General features: G+C 38.0%; 1 protein-coding gene across 2 annotated transcripts in view; it reads left to right on the top strand.

Moving 5' to 3' along the window:
- nek7 (NIMA-related kinase 7) overlaps positions 1 to 22,506 on the top strand; it is a 141,896-nt gene that overhangs the window by 102,595 nt on the left and 16,795 nt on the right. For both annotated transcript variants that reach the window (XM_061975858.2, XM_061975859.2), the window contains exons 6-8: positions 9,699 to 9,807; positions 10,558 to 10,665; positions 21,813 to 21,907. In XM_061975858.2, the coding sequence (XP_061831842.1) occupies positions 9,699 to 9,807; positions 10,558 to 10,665; positions 21,813 to 21,907 (312 nt within the window). The remainder of the gene's footprint in view (positions 1 to 9,698; positions 9,808 to 10,557; positions 10,666 to 21,812; positions 21,908 to 22,506) is intronic.

Here is a 22,506-nt window from a genome sequence, read left to right on the forward strand (position 1 = left end):
TTTTCCTTTAAGAACTCATAATTTTTTCACTTGGCAGGACCCTGATTGTACATTTTAAAAAGTGCTTTTGAAGGACCACAAACAAATTAAAATATTTTGTGTTTTTTTAACCTCAAAGAATGAACTCAGAATATAAGTGTTCAACCTTATATTGCCTCCCCCTTGAGTACAACAGGGGTCACCAACCCGTCGATCGCAATCAATCAGTCAATCTGTGGGACTTGACCGGTATATCCCGAAAATACATGCATTATCACATTGGTGTTCTCCACTTCTGGAAGAGCCAGTAAGTGTCCATGCACTAAATTAGTCTGATTTCTCAAATACAATAAGCCTCCTACAACTCACTAAAACACCTTAATCCAATCGTGTTTGGTTTTTGAAAAGTCGGACAAACAGACCTGGATTATGCGATTGGAAACCAGATCTCACGAGGTGGTGTGTGCGACTGGACGGGACTCTTCTTAACACGCTTGCACCAGTTTCTACGCAATGGATACAACCCGGAAGCTGATACCATTCAATAAAAACTTGGGCAACAATTGTAATGAAGAGGCAATTAAAAGAACAGAACATTTTCAAGTGTGTCGATGGTAGAAAAAAAGAAACAGAGATTTATTTAAAAAGGTAACTAAGGAAATGGAGAATGTCGTCTTAGTTCGGTCTCCCGAACGAAATACAAATGAGATGGAAGAGAATGAAGCAGGTGTATACAATTTACAAGGAAAATAATAAAGTGTTCAAAGGGTTGGAATTGTGGGTTAAATCACCAAAAATGATTCCCGGGCGCGGCCACCGCTGCTGCCCACTGCTCCCCTCACCTCCCAGGGGGTGAACAAGGGGATGGGTCAAGTGCAGAGAACAAATTTCACCACACCTAGTGTGTGTGTGTGACAATCATTGGTACTTTAACTTTAACCAACCTCTTCATGCTGCATTTGTGCACTCCCGACTGATTAGCAATAACTCTGTATTTGGCATAACTGGCAAGATAGTCCAGAACAATAGCAGTCTTCATCTGGAAAAGTATCAGCCTGGGCAAGAACGGTCTTTTCCTTCGGATTTAAAACTCCTTCCATCAATCCACAGAGCCTTCTAAATAGACTCTGACACAAGGTTTTATTTCCATGATTCTCAGACCGAAAATTCCTTCAAATGTCTTTGCTTCGGAGATGCATCCGCACCGATACATTCTTGGTAGTAGCGTCATGTTCGTAGCCCAATCTAAGATTATTTCTTGCTGCTAATTTTTATTTAACATCAGCATAGCCATTAGAGACATATTTTTTTCAATCTGTGCCAACAGACATCACGTACCACAGAGCTGGGCTGGTAACTTGAAAGGAGCCACAGGGGCTAGTGTGACATCATAGGTCAACTGGAAAAGCAATATTTTTATCCACGCTAAAAGGAAATAAGCGCCCCCCAGTGTACAGGAGGCATACGCCATATGACTAATAGTCGCATTAGAGCAAGGGTGGGCAAAGTTTTTGGCTCAGGGGGCACATTGGCTTTTGAAATTTGACAGACGGGCCGGGCGAGCACATGATGCATTTCAAAGCGTGTCATATCTGTTGGAACTAAGAGTAGACTTCTCAAACATGGGCTTTTTTAATCATAATACATCTATTTTTCAACAATAACAAATCAGAACATCAAAGAAACATAAAAATGGTTGTAAAGGGTTAACACTTACATTCTCTTTTAGGGGCAGCAGTGTTGTTGATCAACCTTCTTCCCAGTGTGTCGAAGTCTAGTAGTATTTTGCTGTGGCAATTCTCAAAACAGATCTTTGCTCAATTTTGTTTTAATATTTGGCGGGCCGGAGTAAAGGGACCGGTGGGCCGAGTGTGGCCCGCGGGCTGTATAGTTTGCCCACCCCTGCATTAGAGAGAGTGCATGGACACCTGGACTTCATACGTGGGTGTGAATATACAAAAAAACGAACTATTTGAGAAATCAGACTAATTTAGTGCATGGAAACATAGTGAGTGACCAACAAGCATGCATTTTCACCCACCACGCCTTGCTGCTCTCAAGGCTCTCACCCCATCGACCCCAGTATCGAGCTCAGTCCCTGAGACAAGGCAACTAGCGCACACCGCACCGGCTCACCTCATGTGCATGATGTGAACATAAAAAAACCCCCAAAAAAACACTGAGATTCAACGTCATGTTAAGATTGACTGTTGCAATACATAAACCGGCTCCAGTCGTAGCAACACTCCCACTTACCCCGATGCCACTCCATGCGTGCAAACCCCCAACGAAGAGCAACATAAGCAGGGGTGCGCCAGGGTCCATCTTCGGCCCGTGACTCGTTAGTTATTGGCCCAGGGGACACTGCAGAAGCAGAATTAAATTATATATATATATATAAATATGTGTGTATATATATATATATATGTATATGTATATATATATATATATATATATGTATATATATGTTTATATATAGTCCAGGTTTCTGTGGTTTATCCGTTATACAGTGCTCAATACCGGGGTAGAGCGGAATATACGTTAGGTCAGGAAAAACCTGCGAAATAGGCTTGTAGGGATGATATAGCCTCTTGTGTTTTTTCCTGACCTAACGTGTGTGTGTGTGTGTATATATATTTATATATTTTTTATTTTATTTTATTTATTTATTTATTCCTTCAGTCTGGACCCCCGCCCTGGGGTCCAGCTTTTGACTGAATATTGTTTTACTCTCCCCCATTCTCCTACGTATACCTGTTTCTTACATTTTGTTTAGTTTTTTGAAAGGGGCGCTGGACTGTCTGACTGACCCGTCAGCTATCCTTTTTCTGTCTCCCTGTAGTGTTTTGTCTGATCTTGAATGGGATTGTGCTGAAAATCTAATTTCCCCTCTGGGATCAATAAAGTGCTATCTAATCTAATCTAATTTCTTAAGCCTTTATACAAAAACTTTTTTATATTTAGAATCAATATGAACATCGATAAAAAATAAATGTAAAAATATCACAGGGGATTTCGATTTGGTTCATGGCCGAGACCAGAGCTCTTGAGCTCCAAAAGGTTGGTGACCACTGCGCGCAAGGAATGTTGGCTTGGAAACAGCAACTCAGACATGTGGCCTTGTATAACTAAAGGAATGGAGGCAGGAGGTCTGTGGTTTGTGGTAACAGTGGAGTTTGGCTACCTGGACAGTGAGTCAAAGTGAATCATAAATTCCGTAATGCAACCAAAAACCAAATAATATAAGACCCCCTAAAATCGTCTTTAATCTAAATAGGCTGTGTGCACAGCTGCCCTGAATAGAGAAAGGAAGTTGAGAATAATAAAATGATGATCTTGGGTAATAAAACAGTTGCACATTTTTTAAAATGTACACAGACTTTGTGAACTACTGTGCTTGCACTCTGAATTACATTGTATGTTTTTCTGAGGTTCAAACTAGAGGTGGGAATCTTTGGGCACCTCACCATTCGATTACAATTACAATTCAGGAGCTACGATTTGATAAAAAATCTTTAATTTATGTATATTGATGAAGTTTTACATTTATTTTTTGTTTGACTAAATAAGCATTCATCACTTGCAACTTAAAAAAAATAATATTTGGAATAAGAAACAGTTAAATTAATTCCCACATTATTTAAATTGAAGTAAATGTATGCAAAACTGGACAATAAGTGCCGATAGTAAAGGAGCTGGTTGGAACTCTTGGTGAGGTGGCTCACTGCAGTCAGCCAAATTTTAAAACTGTCTGCATTACTTTATTTACAACAAATAAATCGATTATTGATTATTGACGTTTACTAATCATTTCTGTAATTTCTAAAAATCGATTATTTCCCCCACGTCTAGTTCAAACATACTCTTTTGTAAGTGTGTATCCAATACTGTATGTATATACATGTTTGGTTCGTCATTTAGCAAATCTAAACCTAAAATATAAAACATAGCTATATTTGAACACAAATATACTTATTTAAAGGGGTCATAGTATGATTTTGTTTCCACATTTAAAACACTTCCTAGTGGTCTACATAGCATATAATGGTGGTCAAACTTTTACATAGATTTTGTTTTACTGACCATCTTCAAGCCGCTTTCTAGCCGTCTCTTCAGAATGCGCTGTTTTGTGGGCGGTTTTATTTTTGTGCCATGTTGTAGTTTTAAGCGCTTCCATATCAAGTCTACTGACTGATAGTGTTACACCACAATTACAGTTATAAGTTACAGCGAAAGTCTCTGTGCTTTTTTTTACTGACTGATAGTAAGAACTATATCCCACTTTTTATTAGAAATGGCAACAGCAGAGGATTTTTGCATGCATGTGCATGTACAAGCCAGTCTGCCACCACAACTGGAGGATAGAAAAAAAGAAGAAACTTATTGACTGCAACTTTGGACTACAACTGAATAAAAGTGACAGGCTGGCACAAAGCTCTTCAGGGAAATCTCTACTGTATTTGGAGATCTCAGCTGACATAACTAAGGCAAAATATGTCACTAAAGTCTCCAATTCCAAACGGCTTGTTTGAAACAAGTTTGAAGGAAGGCAAGATTATTTTATAAATATTTTCGCAATGCTTCCTTGGTTTGATTTTACATTTTTGTGACTAATGGGGATTCCAACTACACAAAAACAGGTACCAACAGGTAAGAAGTTAGTTTGGCATAATAGGATCCCTTTAAAGAGTAAAGTAAAACATTTTCAATACACTGTACCATGGTTTTTGTATGCCCCACTTTTCATAGGATTATTTTTTTCTGCAAAAGTTTGCCCTGATTTTTGGATACCATTTCAGGTATTGCACGGCCAAACATTACACCTAAAAGAATGTTTGCCCGTGTATCATTCCGCGGAACCAAGTGCCCAAACAAAGAATCCCCAACGTTGGTGACTCAATCTTCTCATGTTATTTATACACTGCGTGTTTATATTCATAATGTGTGTTTTTTTACAAATCGTGCCAGTGTTAGCCTGGGCTCAACTCCCCACCCGGCAGTCATTTACCCCCAGCTCTGTTGCCCCTCTGAGATGTCATCACAGGTCGACTATGTAATTCATTTCCATGAATTCTTTGGTAAAAGCTTAACTTTTTTAGGTTTGGCTGACATTTGCTTTGTTTTATTTAGACTCACTTAGTTGGTGCTTTCCGGAACACTTGTAGCAAACATATGTTTAAGAAATACAAATAATGAAATACTTAAATGGGAAATAATAACCGTTAAAGTATATCAAACAAACCTTTAACAAAGTGCTCACTGCAAACTTCAGCATTCTTCGACTCTGCCCCCTCTGATTGGAGTGTGAGCTGCTTTTCTCTTCGTTGTTTCGTCAAATCTTGCACTCTTCCGCCCTTTTTGATTACCTCTTGAGGAACTCTGAAGAAACATTTATTCTTTTTGTGATTTGAACGATTCATACAGCCAAAAATACCCCCAAGCATAGGGCATCTTTTCTTCTAGAAAGACCAAGTGGCGCCAAGTACCCATTGAGAACAGCTAACTTGACCACCACGCATATTTCATTGGCGGAACGTGAGCGGGACCTGACGTCCGTAAACTCCAAGTAATAAATGGTAAATGGGTTGTACTTGTATAGCGCTTTTCTACCTTTTTAAGGAACTCAAAGCGCTTTGACACTATTTCCACATTCACCCATTCACACACACACATTCACACACTGATGGCGGGAGCTGCCATGAACGGCGCTTACCAGGCCCATCAGGAGCAAGGGTGAAGTGTCTTGTTCAAGGACACAACTGACTTGACTAGGATAGTAGAAGGTGGGGATTGAACCAGTAACCCTCAGATTGCTGGCACGGCCACTCTCCCAACTTCGCCACGCTGTCCAATAGACAATTACCGGTAGCTCAAGAGCATTGATAGTTGTCATGTCTAGTTGACTGACTGTAAGAATCAATCTACTCGTTGTTACTGTGCATAGAAGAAAGTACATAGTTACCCCAAGTTGGGCCAAACCCTTTGTTTTTTTATTGCTGCTAGTATGGCACAATTAATAGTGTGCATGTATAAAGCCCAGTCTTCTCCCATGCATAAATGATGCTTCGTTGTATCAGCACAGCGAGACAAGCTGTTTACAGTCACACTCAGCAACCTCACATCCGTACAGTTCAACACAGCAAATTAGGAGAGGCATGGATTAGATATACAACAGAGTGAACATGGCAGGCTGAATGATTGTGCATACATCATCGCACAGTCACGCGCACATGGTGTCTTTAAGCATTCTTCAAGACTTTTCCCACACAACCAAGAAACCGTGTGATCATTCATAGATCCTGTTTATTAACACACACCATGGCATTCAGAGGAAAGAACGGATGCATTCACACTATTGTCTATGTAGCGACTGACAGAGCACATGCATGTACAGTACACAAGTGGTCCTACCAATGACCTACACATTTAAATCAGTTGTTTTTCCTCATGTAACAGAAGCATAGTGTTTTAAAAGCCTACATTGGTAAATACATTGATTTAGTGTTATGTGAAACATAATCATACTCAATGCACACATTGGCTATTTTATATTCTTTTTGATTTCTAGCCATACAGGCTGTGCTCCTTTTCCGTCTTTTTCCTTCCCTAATTCTCTATAACTCCCAATCGGACCATCTCAGAATTCAAATTAAATCCAATGGCCCTTGCATTTGCATGCACTTACAGAATATTGCATGTGCAGTGTTTGCAGTTAAAGACATGAAGAGGGTGGTGGTGGGCATCTATGTGCTCCCCCATTGACATCAAACAGTCTTCTGATATGGAAATAGGAGGGCAAGGGAAGAATGGCTTCTCGCTGAGGCTTTGTTTGGATATAGGCCAAGGTTTATCCTTCTCTCCTTCCTTCTATCTCTATCACAATCCTTTTTATTTTATGGTTTGCCTATCCACTAGTAGCCCACACTAACATTTTATTTATTGGTATTTGCAGTATGTAGTGTGTTTGTTCATTCTTGCATACATCTAAATACAGTTTGATTGACATGCAATAAAATAAGTCAAGTGCATAAACAAGTGGATACACTTTGATAATGTAATACCACTTTGATCCTTAGGAGGCAACATTGTGTGATTTATTGAGCACTCACACCAGGCCCACTAAAGGGGTCATATTATGATTTTTTTCCCCTTAAATTCCATATCGGGTCTACTGACAGATATAAGTTAGAACTATACACTACTTTTTATTAGAAATGGCAACAGCTGAGGATTGTATCATGCATGTGCATGTACGAGCCCGTCTCCCCACAACAAGAGGATAGAGAAAAATAAGTAACTTATTGCCTGCAACATTTGACTACACCTGAATGGCAGGCTCGTGGAAAGGTCTTTGGGTGAACCACTACCATACATGGAGATATCCGCTGACGTAATTGAGTGAAAATACGTCACTAAAGTCTCAAATTCCAAACAGCTCGTTTGGAAGAAGGCACGATTATTAATATCGTATCTTAGCAATGCCTCCATGGTTTGATTTCACATTTTTAGGCATTATAGGGATCCCAAAATACACAAAGACAGGTACTAACACCTAAGAAAAATTGGTTTAGCATAATAAAGATCCCTGTAAGCACGTGTGAGAGCGCTGATTTGTGCCTTTTTGGCACAATTGGAAGATGTAGTGCAGGGCAATCGTAGCAGGGTCTTGGAATCACTGTAATGCGATGGCTCGAGGCAAATTCATACCATCAATCCAACAGAAGAACTTAAAATTATCCCAAAGTCAAAACACTCAAAGCCACTGTCTCCTGAAACTTGGAATTTAGCAAATGTCTCTGTTTCTGTTCTGTGAACAACATTGAAACAAGATCTGCACATTTTCTTTCAAAAGCTAGAACAGTGGTGTGAAGTTTAACACCTGAGACTCACTTTTCCTTTTCTGATGTTTTGAAAACAGTTGTTGCTGTCTGACAAGTATTGTGTAGTATATGTCACATCTTTCTGTGAAAGAACCTAAAAATAAGAAAAATCTCCTGCTACTGTTAAAGGGGAACTTGCAATCAAAAGTTCACTTACACTGGAGCCTATAAAGCCCTTAAAAAACATCCAAACACCTCCATTGAGGTTTTATATACATGATGTAAGTATATATGTAATGTACTCTTAGGCACATTTATAATAACATTTAATATTTATGTATCATTTATAATTTTAAGCGTACGCGCCACATTAATTTCAAAATCTTCATTACTGATTATTACTCACTGCAGTCTTGGAGAGCCAACAAACATCACTTACTGTACAAGGTCTGTGGTCATTAGGATGCTGACTGCTAGGATGTTCATGTATTCCCATTTAGGTGACGGATGACTCATAATCCTCACGGAAAAAAGGGTAGGGGCGGGTGGACCAAGCGTGTTTTCGTGCCGTCCTCGCCAGTTTCATGTCCTAAATGGCTGTCAAAGCTTGTCAGAATACCTACTCAAACTTCTTCTGTGCAGGTGAGAGGCATGATTTATGATCCAGAAAAAACTTACAGGGAACAAGGAAGCTAGGAAACAGCAGACCACTCGGTGATTTAACATGTTTGTCTGTGATAGCGCTTATAATAACAATATTACTAATACTTGGTTAATATTCAAGTCACAAAATGTAAATGGAGTATTGTTTGCGCTTTTTGAATGGTTATTTATTGGATTTCATGGGCGAAATAGTGGAGCTCCCATTGGCTCTGCTGTAAGCGGACTTTTATTTACGTTTATTTCATATTTAGAATGCATTAAAAAAAATCCATCCGTCATCATGTCTTTCATAATAATTGTGAATGATAGACAAAATTCCAAAAAAGCACAGTTCAGTGCAGTTCCCCCTTACGTCACTTAGTCCCCAAAGCACTTGGGACAGCCAACGGTTATCGTCCTGCTCCTCAGTGAGTATCAGTATGGTACCAAAAAGAGAAATTAGTCACTAGGTAACTTCCATCCATCCATCCATTTTCTACCGCTTGTCCCTTTTCACAACTTAAAATAAAGTTTTACTGTATAAAAATGATGTGCATAGGAACTGAATAAACGTATTCACTCTTTGAGCAGGATCATATTTTGTAGTTCACTTTGTATGTCAGCGCGTGGTATTGTAATTTAGGTTTTGATTATTTGATTTTGCTTTTCAATAAGAGATTGCATGTTTGGTGAGCTGGATTAGATCCGCCTTCTAAAATAAACCCTCCTAAAAAACAAAAAATGGATCAGTGTGCCACTGAAAGCAATACTTAACAAAGGAGCTGTGTGCCAGATGGGGAAGTCTTGGAAGGTACCACACACTTCCTGTCTTTGTTCTTGGGAGTGCATGTGCTTTCTATTGAAGGCCATAGAGAAAATGAGACAAGACTTAGTTAGACAAGGTACTGAATGAGAGGAAATCTGTCTGGGTTCCATTAAACACGGAGCCGCAGAGTGGGGGACTGAGAATGGGAATGCGTCCTGTATAGCCATATCTTCCTGAGAACCAGCGTCCTTTGCAGTGGACATGTACGATTTGCACAACAGAAATATTTTGTTCCAATATTTGTAACTCTAACAAGAAATACACCAAAACCAAGTATCCACTGCCGATTATACTGGTTCTCAGGAGGATATACAGGTTTCAACACTTTGAAACCATCTTTAAACGTCGTTAAATGAATTTATTCTTCTAAAAAAAACCTTCTTCTCAGGCATAATTATTTTGTTTGGTGTGTGTGTCCATTTCTCTTACAGCACTTTAAGAAGCAGAGGAGGCTTATTCCTGAAAGAACAGTGTGGAAGTACTTTGTCCAGCTTTGCAGTGCGCTCGAGCACATGCACTCCCGGAGAGTCATGCACAGAGGTACAGCTGATAAACACACTTTCTACTCTAGAATTTACTTCAATTCAAAAGTGGTTTAATGTTGGTTGATTATCATGAATTGTCTTAAAAACATGTTCAAATAAGTAGGTGAAATGTCCGAATTGGTTTCAGAAATAATAGTACAGTTTTATATTTGTTAATTTGATACAATAATAAAGACAATAGTAATTGGACAACGTCTAGTCCTATTTGTAAACTGGGCCTTTTTATGAATATGTATCGTTATGTGTGACTGTTTTAGCAGTTGTGTGTTCAACAAAACAGAGTCCAGGGTGTTAATGGCGCCTTGTGCTTTCAATAGCACATGAAACACACACACAGACACACAAACACGTACACACACACACACACACACACACACACACACACACACACACACACACACACACACACACACACACACACACACACACACACACACACACACACACACACACACAGCTACAGGTGATATACTTCCGTTGGACTGTCCCTGATTAGTGAACAGGGACACTAATGAACCTGGAACTCTGAGCTTTAACGACTAGGTTACAGAAAAGGTCCATTCAAAAGCTGCTTAGTAATTCTACAGAAACAATAAATATCAAAGGCTACTCCAAAACCAAACCTTTTGCTTTATATGTTTGTAGAATTGCTAGTCATTTCAAGACTTAATGAAGAGAAATCCATTTTAACATCCAAAGAGTTTGAGTTTAATGGCAACAAACTGACTAATGGTTTCTTCTCCAGATATCAAGCCAGCTAACGTATTCATCACAGCTACAGGAGTAGTGAAGTTAGGAGATCTTGGACTCGGACGCTTCTTCAGCTCCAAAACCACCGCAGCTCACTCTCTTGGTAATTCACAGCAATATATAGATATTGTTTGGGCACCCAAATGCATACATAAAGGCAGCCCTCAATGATCACCTGCAGTTGGGTTTGTTTCATTAAGTGAGGGCAGAGCCATGTGTCATTTAGCCATGCTGCCTATTCAGACTTGTGACCGACTGCTTCATAGACCACTTAACTACTTCCTGTTGCATTGCCCTTTAACCTTTGTACAGATGGATACAAAGCACAGGCATTTGACACAGCTCTGATCGGGCCTGTGTTCCATAAAACAAGTTGGCAAAGTTTACAATCAGAGTTACTGTTGGCATTAAGCGTGTGTGTTTGCCATAGGAAATAAAATCTGATGACACAGGATTTTTCTTTGAAGATATAAAAACTAAGGTAATTGCAACGTTGGCCTTGTCTTAGTCTGCACACGAAAATAGGGGCACTAAATCGGAGACAAATCGACAGGATGAAACTGCAAGCTTTATTCTATTCTTCTATAATGAGTTGGATAAATCTTTTGGAGTGATGCCAATCCCCAACCGATCAAGTTATTTGAGTGATAATTAATTACTGAAGATACAGTCCCAGACATTTGTTTCACTTTTAAGTAGACACGAATAGACTTGCTCACTTCAAAGGTGTCTAAAGTGTTTAAAAACAGTCGTCCCCCAATTGACAATTTGAAAACTGCCTGCACAAAATGGCATTTATCCCTATGACTCTAATGCATCACAAAGTAAAGAAAGTTCTATAAAAAATATCTGATTAGATCATTGGTAGCACATGATGTACAGTAGTACCTCAACTTACGAGCTTAATTGGTTCTGTGACGCAGCTCTTCACTCAAAATAAATTAACAGCTCCTTTTGAAATTAATTTAAATCATTTTAATTGGTGCTTGGCTTGCCCCAAAACAGCACAATTTTACCATGTAACATGCCTTAAAAGGAATTAACTTTTACATAAGAAATATTCTATAAAAACAATACAATAGAATGTAGTAGAAACAACTATTAAGTTGAGTTACCACTACAGAAGTTTTGTGAAGTAATGTCATAATATTGTCCATTTACTTTGCAGAGTTGACTTCTACAGTATGTCCTTCCAGATGTTTCTATGTCAAACACACCGCGAGCTTCTCCAAATTTTCATAGATAAATGTCCACTGTTTCGATATCTTTATACAATTTATCATTGTACATTTATACATCATTTTTTACAGTTTTAGCTGGCGTTAGACTCATTCTGCTTCAGTATGGTGCAGACTAGCAGTGATACGCTCAAATTGCTTCACCAAATTACCGACTCTCGGTCATGTTTTTTATTGCAATTGAACTTTCAACTTTTTATTTATTTTAATGAATATCCTCTTTCTCAGCACTGTCCTTCACAACCACTTTCTTCCTTCCAATGCATGGAAAAACAAAGTTATCTCCACCTGTAGCTATAAGCTAAAGTTTATATGAGTTAGGCCAGATGTTTTGGACGTATCTTACGTGATTCACTGTGACATTAGCAAAGGGATGCTTGCAATTTTTGCTTGCAACGTAAAGCATAACAATTAGCCGAGAGACATCTGTTACCTCAAAACACTTTTAGGTTGAGGTACCACTGTACATAACATAACACCAAATCTACAGGGTAGTGCGGAACCTGCTATTCATGGTCCAGTCCATTTGTTAATACAATTTGACACTTTATTTTGTGCTAGCTGTGTTCAAATTAATCTCTGTATGGCAGCTTCATTAATAAACAGAAAGTGCGGCCCCAACTTCTTGCTGGCATACCAAACTAAATGAAATAGATTGGAATATGTCATGTATTTTCCACTGTCATTCACACTGACTCACATCCCTATGTCAAACCGTTATTACAACACACAGCATGCTATTCTAGGCCCTTGTGCTGCAGCAGAAAGCAGCAGCACCCCCTGAGAAGGTGTGAATATCAGGATGACTGTGAAAATGTCTGATTGCTGATTAAACGTTAAGGCCACAGCACCCTCTTTAGGCTGACTGAAGACAGACAACTCTATTCCCAAAGGGGGGTCACCTTCACTCCCATTCTACATATATTTCATGTTTTGCTGCATAAATTACAAAATTGTTAATATTCATTCAAACACAGTTACTATTTTGTACTTAGATTCTTTCTTAATGGTAGTGAAAAATACATGTATGTAACTGACGCCCTCCCAGCAGAATAGTATGACTTAAGTTTCAATTTATGTGCAAATAACAGGAGGCAATCCATAGAGGACTCATCCTTTCACTCTCTGTCTGAACCTTTCCATGGAATGTTTTTTTTCCAATAGCACATCCTTTCTTTAACATTTTAGTGTGTATTTTCCCCAGCTATGTCCAGCTGCCATACTTCACCCTTAAAATCAGAGCAGAGGTGAAGGGTAGATATGTGCAAAAGGAAAAAGTAAAGCCAATTGAGGAACAGAAACAATGGTTTTAATAGAAAGCTGATGCAATCATTAAAAAACAAGATACCAACCAATTGCCAGTAATAAGTAGTATAACACATCTGTGATTAACATCTGTAATGAGGGAGGTGTTAACCATGGGAACTGGAGGAGTAGGAAATAAACAGAAAGGAGACTCTGACACAACTACTCTACGGCAGGGCTATTCAACTAAATCATTCTAGGGGCCACTTTTCTTAAAAGCTAGTGACCGGGGGGGCCTGGCTTCTCACCTTCACTATTAGTTTTATTTTGAGAACCAGCATTCTCGGCAGTGGCATTTGTTTTTGGTCTATTTCTTTCGTCAAAGTTACAAATTTCAGAATAAAATAGCCATGTTTTGCAAAAAACGATTGTCGACTGCAGTAGATGCTTGCATTAAAAACACATCATATTATGATGTTGTGGGGGGGCGTGGCCTGCGGACCTGCAGCGAAGCGGGGTGTGTCAGGATCGGCTTCGAGATTAGTGACAGGTGTGTAAATGACACAGCTGTGAGTGTTTGTCTGATCACCTGTCGCTCTGTTAAAGGCAGCAGTCGGGAAGGAGAGGAGGTTGTTAATGGCGGAGAACAAGCGAGAGAAACTTTAACATGGCTGAAAAGCACAACTTATTGCAAAGTAAATAATTGTTCACAAAGATGAACACGGCTGTCATGTCCGTCATTGGAGGAGGAGGAGCAAGACCTCCACAGATGTTTTTATTTTTATATTTTATTTGAAGCATTTTAATTTCTACATTTAAATTTGCTTTGATCAAAATGTTGCACAGTTTTTGTTTTACAGACAATCTTCATGCCGCTTTGTGACTGTCTCGTCAGAATACTGTGTTTTGTGGGTGGTTTTATTTACGTGCCCAAGCCCTCCTCCAGGCCAAGCCCCCTTTGACTGCATCTCCAACCATGTCCGCAATGTTATAGTTTTTAGCGCTTCTATATTGTGTCTACTGACAGATATATGTTAGAAATATTAGCCACTTTTTAATAGAAAGGGCTACAGCTCAGGATGCATGTGCATGTACGAGCCAGTCTGCCCCACAACAAGATGATAGACAAAAGTCTCAAATTCCCGAATTTCGTTTGGAAGAAGGCAAGATTGTTTTGTAAATATCTCCGCCCTGCCCCCATGGTTTGATTTCAAATTTTCGGGAACCCAAAAACACAAAAACAGGTACCAACAGTTAAGGAAAGTTGATTCTGCATAATAGGACCCATTTAAGGAGATTTAAATGTCAATGCGAGGATCTGGTAATGTTTTTACACTGGTCCAAGTTTCTTTATACAGCAGGAGCGCTCAAGTGCTTTTATTATGTTTAATTTGCTGAAAAAATGTTAAGTCACTCCCAAGTTTTGAACTGAACTGGCCATTCTGTTGTCATTCGGGTGCCGGGGTCGCCATTTGAATAGCACCACTTGGCACATATTTCCTCTGCTGCACAAAAGTGAAACAGTCTGTTCCAGGACAATGGTCAACCTGAGATTTGTTCTCATTTAACAAATAGCAAATATTGGAAACACTTTCTGAGAACATTTGGAAAAATAACAAAATACAAGTACAGTAATTGAGATGTCTATAAAAAAAATGCCTTATAAGACCTGGAATATGCTGCTGCGTCGAGGTGCTATTCTGCGCCGACTTGCTTCTCCCCCTCCAAACTCTTACGAAGCTTGATGTTGTTCTCCTCTGATTTTAAATAGGACCTAAAATGCAAAACCATTTTTTATAACGAGATGGCACTGGCTTTTGTGTATTTGGGATCCCCATAAGTCCCTAAAATTTGAAATCAAACCGTGGAGGCATTGCGGAGATATTTATAAGAGTGAAGTGAATTATATTTGTATAGCACATTTCTCAAGTGACTCAGTGCTTTACATAGTGAAACCCATTATATAAGTTACATTTAAACCAATGTGGGTGGCACTGGGAGCAGGAGGGTAAAGTCTCTTGCCCAAGGACACAACGGCAGTAACTAGGATGGTGGAAGCCGGGATTGAACCTGGAACCCTCAAGTTGCTGGTACAGCCGTTCTACACTCCGATGATAATAATAATGATCTTGCCTACTACCTTCCTACTTCCGCCAAAACGGGTCGTTTGGAATTTGCTCTGACTTGTGACGTTTTTCCCAATTGTGACGTCAGCAGATATCTATATATATATATATAGATATATATTAAAAAGATATCCCCATATTTGGTATACATTTACACAAAGAGCTTTGCACGAGTCAGTCATTGTAGTTCGACGCTGTTGTCAGGAAGCTCCTTTTTTTCTGTCATCTTGTTGTGGGGCAGACTGGCTCGTACATGCACACGCATGCTCCACTATCGTTTTTACTTATATCTGTCAGTAGACCTGATATGAAAGCGCTAAAAACGACAACATGGCTGGTGGGGAGAAGACACTGTTGAAGTGGAGCCACGGAGATAAGACCGCCCCCAAAACGGCACAGAAAGCATGGTCAGAAAGCGGTTTGAAGACGGTGTGCAAAACATAAATTATGCAAAATTCTGACCTAAGAACCAATATTGCATGTTATGTAGACCACACGGAAGTATTTTAAATGAAGAAAAAATATTATATTAAGTTCCCTTTAAATTAACAGACTAAAACAGCCTATTTTTTGAGAGAAAAAGCATGAGTGGCGATATTCTTTTTTTTCACCAAAAATCCGCAAATGTGCAGAACAGTGAATGCTGAATCGTGAATATTTGGGGCTACGCTGTAATCTGTTCAGGAACAAAGAAAAAGCAAAACTCGCTATTCCACAACAGTTTCTGTTTCCACTTGCAAAACTAAATAAAATCCCCAAATCTTAGAAATCCTTAAATCATCAGCAGAGGCATTGCTCCTGTTGTATGTACTATCAGTGAAAATAAGTCTTGCACTGGAGCAAATGAGATGTTCTATATTGGTGGGTAGAACAATACCTTGTCTGCATATTTTATGCCTTTATGTACTGCTGCTGCAGGAGTGTTGAGAAAACTTTTGAAATGTGTCTGTCACCGCCGAAATGTTATGTTTACACTGAGCGCGCAGTCGTTTAAGTTTTACAACCTGAGAAGCCACTATACAACAAAACTCACCGGCTTTGATAAAACATATCCATTTGAAGAAAGTACTTAAAAGTGTGAAAAACAGCTATGTGTGCAATTTATGTTTGTGTATTGCCCTCACTTTATGAGCCACTTGTGCACGTTTTTTCTGAAAGAATATAAACATTCTCACGTTAGCGCTCAATGTTTTAACAAGCCAACATATTAAAAAAAAAAACACACTAAAAAAACAGGCTAAAGGATGACCTGATGGTTGCCAATTTTAAGTTATTAAATACATTTTGAGATGGTTTAATGGCTTAGTCTTATATTAGAAGAGCTTTTTTATACAAGTTTGTAACATTAAAATCCTCTTTCGTTATTCGAAGTGATATTTTCTCTGTCATGTGTTTGAAAAGAAACATTGTGACTTACAGGCAGACATGTCAGAATAGGGCAATACCTGCTTTTGTTAGCGCTTGAGCAGTTTTTAATCTCTGTTTAAATGCATGACTTAGTTAATGTATTATTTAATAATTGTATTCTTATTATATTCTTATTTATTTATATTTAGCAGTCCGGTGAAATGCAATTTTAATTGTGTACTTAACAATAGTAAAGGGATAAGTCCAACACCTGTTTTATTCATATACCTGCATATGTGGCCCTCTAACAATGTAATAAAAGGGCACCTGTGATGATTTGAATCTACATTTAAAACACTTCCTTTAGGTCTAGATATGTATTGGATATGCTTTTAAATTTTGCTCCACAGTCACATTTGGAAGTGCGGCAAAATTGCAAATGAAACCACACCCCACCCTCTCCATAAGTACAATTGTTTAATGTACACTGTAAATATATACTGCATCTTGAAGACAAACATCACCGCTATTTATTTATTTATTTTTTTCAAACGCGGCAGAAAATAAACTTCATAAATAGTTTGTAGATTTACCGGTCACAAGATTAGGTACACCTGCCCACTCTTGGATCGATACAGAGCTGCTTTAAAAGAAAGCTGCTTATACCAACATTTATGTAACTGAATGTTGCGCGTCGGTGTTATTGTATGCATCGCATGACTAGATATAATAATACCTTATCCAACACTCTATTGTGGTCTTTCAAACCAAGTCGAAATGTTGCAATTGTACCATCTTTTCCAATTGTGTAGTGGCCTATCTTGACAAAACAGTCCTGTGTAAAATGTCTTGTACAAATAAACACAGAAGTACTTATTGAAGAAGGCAGGATGGCATTAGACGGGAAGGATTAGCACTGTTAAGAGCTCAAGTCAAAGAGGCTGGCTGACAACAGATACCAGAAATGCCCAAATAAGTACGTCCACCACAGTTTGATGTCACACTGTTAAAAGAACTGCAAAACTGCATTCTTTTAGAGGCTTCCAAAACTGCATGCAAGCTCGCGCCCAAATACATGAACCTTAAAATGTGATGCTTTGGCATTGTTTAACACGACTATCCAACAATGTAACACCATGTCAGAAAAGACGGAATTCATCGAAGGTTCCTTTTAAAATCATCTGTTCTAGAGGCTCCACTGTATCTGATTTGAAGAACGCAAATTCATACTTATTTTTAATTTCCCCAATATTAAGTATTCACTCCACCTAAAATGTTATCTCACACCATCCGTGAGTTACGTCTATCCTTGTGATTTTTTTCCCCATGGTAAAATTATATTGTAGTAGTCTGTACAATCAAAAAAAGTAATAAAATATCACATAACGTTAGAGGCTTGCCGTCTTGATCTTTATACAAGATATTTATTAACTTACCTCCCACACAAAACCACTTACATTGTTGAAATACAGTGTAGTCAAAGCCATTTGCAAAATGGAAATCAATCTCAACGTGGCTTTCAGTTTATTTAAATGAAGAAGTAACATGCCCTTAATTTAAGCATGTTGAAAGAGCCTCAGCCCTGCACTGCTGCCTTTTATGCAACTATTAGCATAAGAGAGGCTGATTCTTTTTAATCAGCTAATAATGAATGTTAGGGGAGCTTGTTCAGGCCGCACCATAAGACCACACACACGCACTTTTACACACACACATGCATGTTTGTACGCAGGCAAGAGCGCGCACACACACACACACACACACACACACACACACACACACACACACACACACACACACACACGCACACACGAGAAATCCAGACTGATGACCAATTATAACCTCCTGTTTATTCCTCACTCTTCACTACGGCTTCCTCTCTGCCTCTGCAGAAGCTGATTATTTTTTTTAAATGACAGGTAACACTTCATTATTCACTACTCTTCATTGTAAAAAGAAAAAAAGGCAACAACAAAAATGTTTTTTCTTAACCCAATTATACCTTCACCGAAATGAAAAGTGTTAGCTTTCATTTTAAGCCCCAATATACTGTATATCTAATATGAAGCTTGTAGTAATTTTGTTGAATGCAGTTCTGTCGTCTGTTAATGTGCAGAATGATTTCATACAAATGATCACTCCTACATCTTTAACAAACGATCCTGATTCAATGTTGCAAGTGGGTTTTCTTTTGAACTCAATTTCTATATGCAAACACAACATTATACATAAATGTGCCTAACTTTGTTGTCTCTGTCTGACATGCAAAGTGGAGTTTTGAATGTTCAATTACAGCATAAAACTTGAGGCTTGTAATAATTTCCAATTAAATGATTACCAAATACACACGCTCATTTCTTGCAGCAAGTTTGAATTCCTCACAGTGTACCAACTTTAAAGACTTCTTTCTTTGTTCGAATAATCGATGGTCTGAGGATGCATTTTATTCCAGTCAATTGAAAGCTTGTTGAAAACATTGGGCACCACCGGCTATCAATAACAATTATGCAAAATTAGATATTTATTAGGAGTGTCCCAATCTGATTTGAGATTGGATATTGGTCCGATATCAACAAAAAAAAACGGTATTGGATTATACCAGCTTGCACCGAGATAAACGCTCCGTTACAAGCAATCCTGCAGCGCATTTTCTTGTGCAAATGTCGACTACCAGTTAACAGCTAAATGTCCTCCAATAAGCTTTTCTTGTATTTTAGTGAAGTATTTTCCAAAAGGTAAACATGGTTGGAGCTAGCAGCTAGACAACAACCAAGCACAAAATAGAACACAAACTTGACATACGTAATAATTGTCCTTAATTGTTGTGTAACCTTAAGATTGACGATACACTCTTACCATTAGGATCCAAAGGAATCTGCCCATAAATGTGTCAAAAGTCAGCAATAAATTAAAATGTTTTAACAACTTCAGATCTATTGATATACACGTTTTATTTTTTTGTAATTTTTTTTAAAAATGTTTTTTTGCCTTTTTATGATAGATTAATGCAAAACATGCAATATTAAAAAAAAAATTAAAAAAAGGTTTCGGAGTGGAATATTTAAAGGTTGGGTAATTACAGTTGTTTTTATGATTGTATTTATGATGATTGTATTGTCTGATTTTAATTTGAAATATGATTTCATTCTGTCATTTTTGCCTTCTTAATTGTCTGTAAAGCACTTTAAATTTACTTGTGTACAAATTGTGCTCTATAAATAAACGTGCCTTGCCTTGATACAGTAGACAACATATATTTTTATAGTGCCTACTGAGTACAATGAGTGAGAAAGCAGGCAAGACTTGGTTGAGTCTGAGTTAACAAAAGTATTTCATATTCATCTGCTATGTTATATATATATATATATATATATATATATATATATATATATATATATATATATATATATATATATATATATATATATTTATTTATTTATTAACTCCCCCAAATAATTTATATTGCATTCTAGTGGTTTAATGGCATTTTAACAAATTTACGCTCATCAAAGCTCTGAGAATGATGCATCCTAATTTTCTGCCACCATCTGGTAGTTAGGGGACGCAATTACACCAAAACCAAATGTTTTGTTTTTCAATCAGCAAGAATGAGATTAATTCAGTTTTTATGGCTAAAAGCATACTAATATACCAGAATTATAGTTTGTTAAAAAATAGCCGTTGTAATGGGAGTCAATGGGGCCAAAAGCATTTATAAGAGAAAGTGAATATACTTTTTTTGTATCTTATTCTAATGTATTCTAATCATATTCCAACAATGTTGCAATCAAAAACACAATGCAAAACATTTGTGAAAAACGCTAACCTTCAAACTGAACAATCCTATCAATTAAAGAACACATGTAATGTCCGTTTTTGGCCCTAGGGTTGCACAAAGGTTAATGAAACAATATTTTATGTTTACAACATGACATATATCATAATAACCAAGTATCAAATGGTTATAGTTGCATATTACTAAGATAAAAGTCTCCTAGACACAAGCATATTAGAAAGTCTCCAGTAACAACTGTGTCTGCATCATTCAACTGACTACTTCATGAGCTTAACTTAATTATGGTGGCCACTTGTCACAAAAACCCAATTACTACTCCACTTAATTAAAGACAGAATAAGTCTATTCCAGATGGTTAATAATATATTTTTTTCTTTACCTACCATTTTTTTGTAGTAATGTCACTTGATCAAGTCTTTTCTAATAGTCCACACTACAAAATATTAAAAGTATGTGCTTATGTTGTATCGGATCAATATCGGTATCGGCCAATACTCAAGACTCCAACATCTTTATTGTATACGAAGTGATAAAAGTTTTATTGGGACACCACTAATATTCATTGCTGCCAAAAAGCCCAATTATAGCATTTTCATCATGTTGTAGGTGTTGCTATGAAGGGTTTTGCTTTCAAACACATATGCAGATACAGTGGTATTGTAGTGAGAACATTAATTGACATCACTCAGAACTCTAGTTCTTTTGGAGTACCAAGCTTCCATATAAATGCCATGAGAGTTTGTGTAATAACTGAGTACAGGTTAGCAAAACGTCCAACCGTATGTGATTAATGTTAAACTGCTGCTGGATGTGCTCTGTAGACTTTTATATGGGAAATCCCTGCAAACAGACAGAAAATGCAAAAAGCAGCCCTTCAAGCTCTGCTAAGAATGTAGCAAATCTATAAAGCGACCTGCAGTGTCTCAAAGACATGATGTAAAGTTGTGGTTCCAGTTTGAGTCCAGCTGGGTGAAGGTTGATTCTCTGGAGTGCTGCCAGTCGCCATGGTAGATTGGGATTCTTAGGTTTCAAAACTAGAACCAGAAATGGGCCTGTGTCTTGAGTCTCCATCAATGCTCCCGGGGCGTCTTCACTGGCTGCTGTTTCAGATCATTACCAAGCCCGCTAATCAAAACTGATATATGTATATTGCGTGTCTGCTGCGCATACATACACAACTTTGTCATGCTTTAACAATTGTATGCACTTTGTGGATGTGCGTGGTTATATGCAACCATTAAATATCATCTTACGTGAGCTGACTAATATTAATAGAGGTAATATACTTTTAATGGCTCCCTGTAGTTTGCCTTACTTATACTCTTACTAAAATACCTTGAGCATTCCAGCCTCTGAAGTTGTCACAGTTGAAGAGAAATCTTTAGTCCTAGTCTGTTTCCTGTACTGTGTGACCTTACATTACAATGTTTATAAACTGGGGAAAGCAATGTAGAAAGGTAATAATTACTGTTCCTCCATGTCCCATTCCTTCATCCAGTGGGTACTCCATACTACATGTCACCGGAAAGGATACATGAAAACGGATACAACTTCAAGTCGGACATCTGGTCGCTAGGATGCCTGCTCTACGAGGTAAACAATGGCAACGCAAATGCATACAGTGTACAGCAGGGATAATATACTAGTGGCCCATGGGGACAAATGCGGCCCAGGAATGACAACATACTGACCCCTAAGTTTAGTTCAAAACTTAAGAGACAAACATTTTTGCAGGACATTCCTAGAAACACCAAAGTGTTCCTGTTGTATAGAGGAATTTAGACCACTCTAAACACATTGGCAGATCCTTCCATTGACATGTTAACCTTGCTAGCAAACAGAACACTGGGTTCCAAACTTGTGATTTACATAAGTGAGACGATCCTCAAGGCACCCCTTAAAGTGCTCTATGAATTTTGGTAGTGTGATTTATGTAATTAAGGTGTTGCTGTTGCTTGTTTATTTCGGATGCAGTCAGTAGTCATTTGTTCAACTCCTTTAGATATATTAGTGGTGTTCCTCAATGTTTAATTTTAAGTCCTCTCTTTTTCATCATTTGTGTTATTCAACTGGTGGCCCTTGATTTCAGTTCAAAAAAACGTTTAAGAGACTAACATCTATGCTGAACATTCTTAAAAAGACTAGAATGCTCTGAGAGGGTATCTTTGACTATCTTTTGTGCATTAGGCTAT

Source organism: Nerophis lumbriciformis, linkage group LG14 (assembly GCF_033978685.3).
Source record: "Nerophis lumbriciformis linkage group LG14, RoL_Nlum_v2.1, whole genome shotgun sequence".
Lineage (NCBI taxonomy): Eukaryota > Metazoa > Chordata > Actinopteri > Syngnathiformes > Syngnathidae > Nerophis > Nerophis lumbriciformis.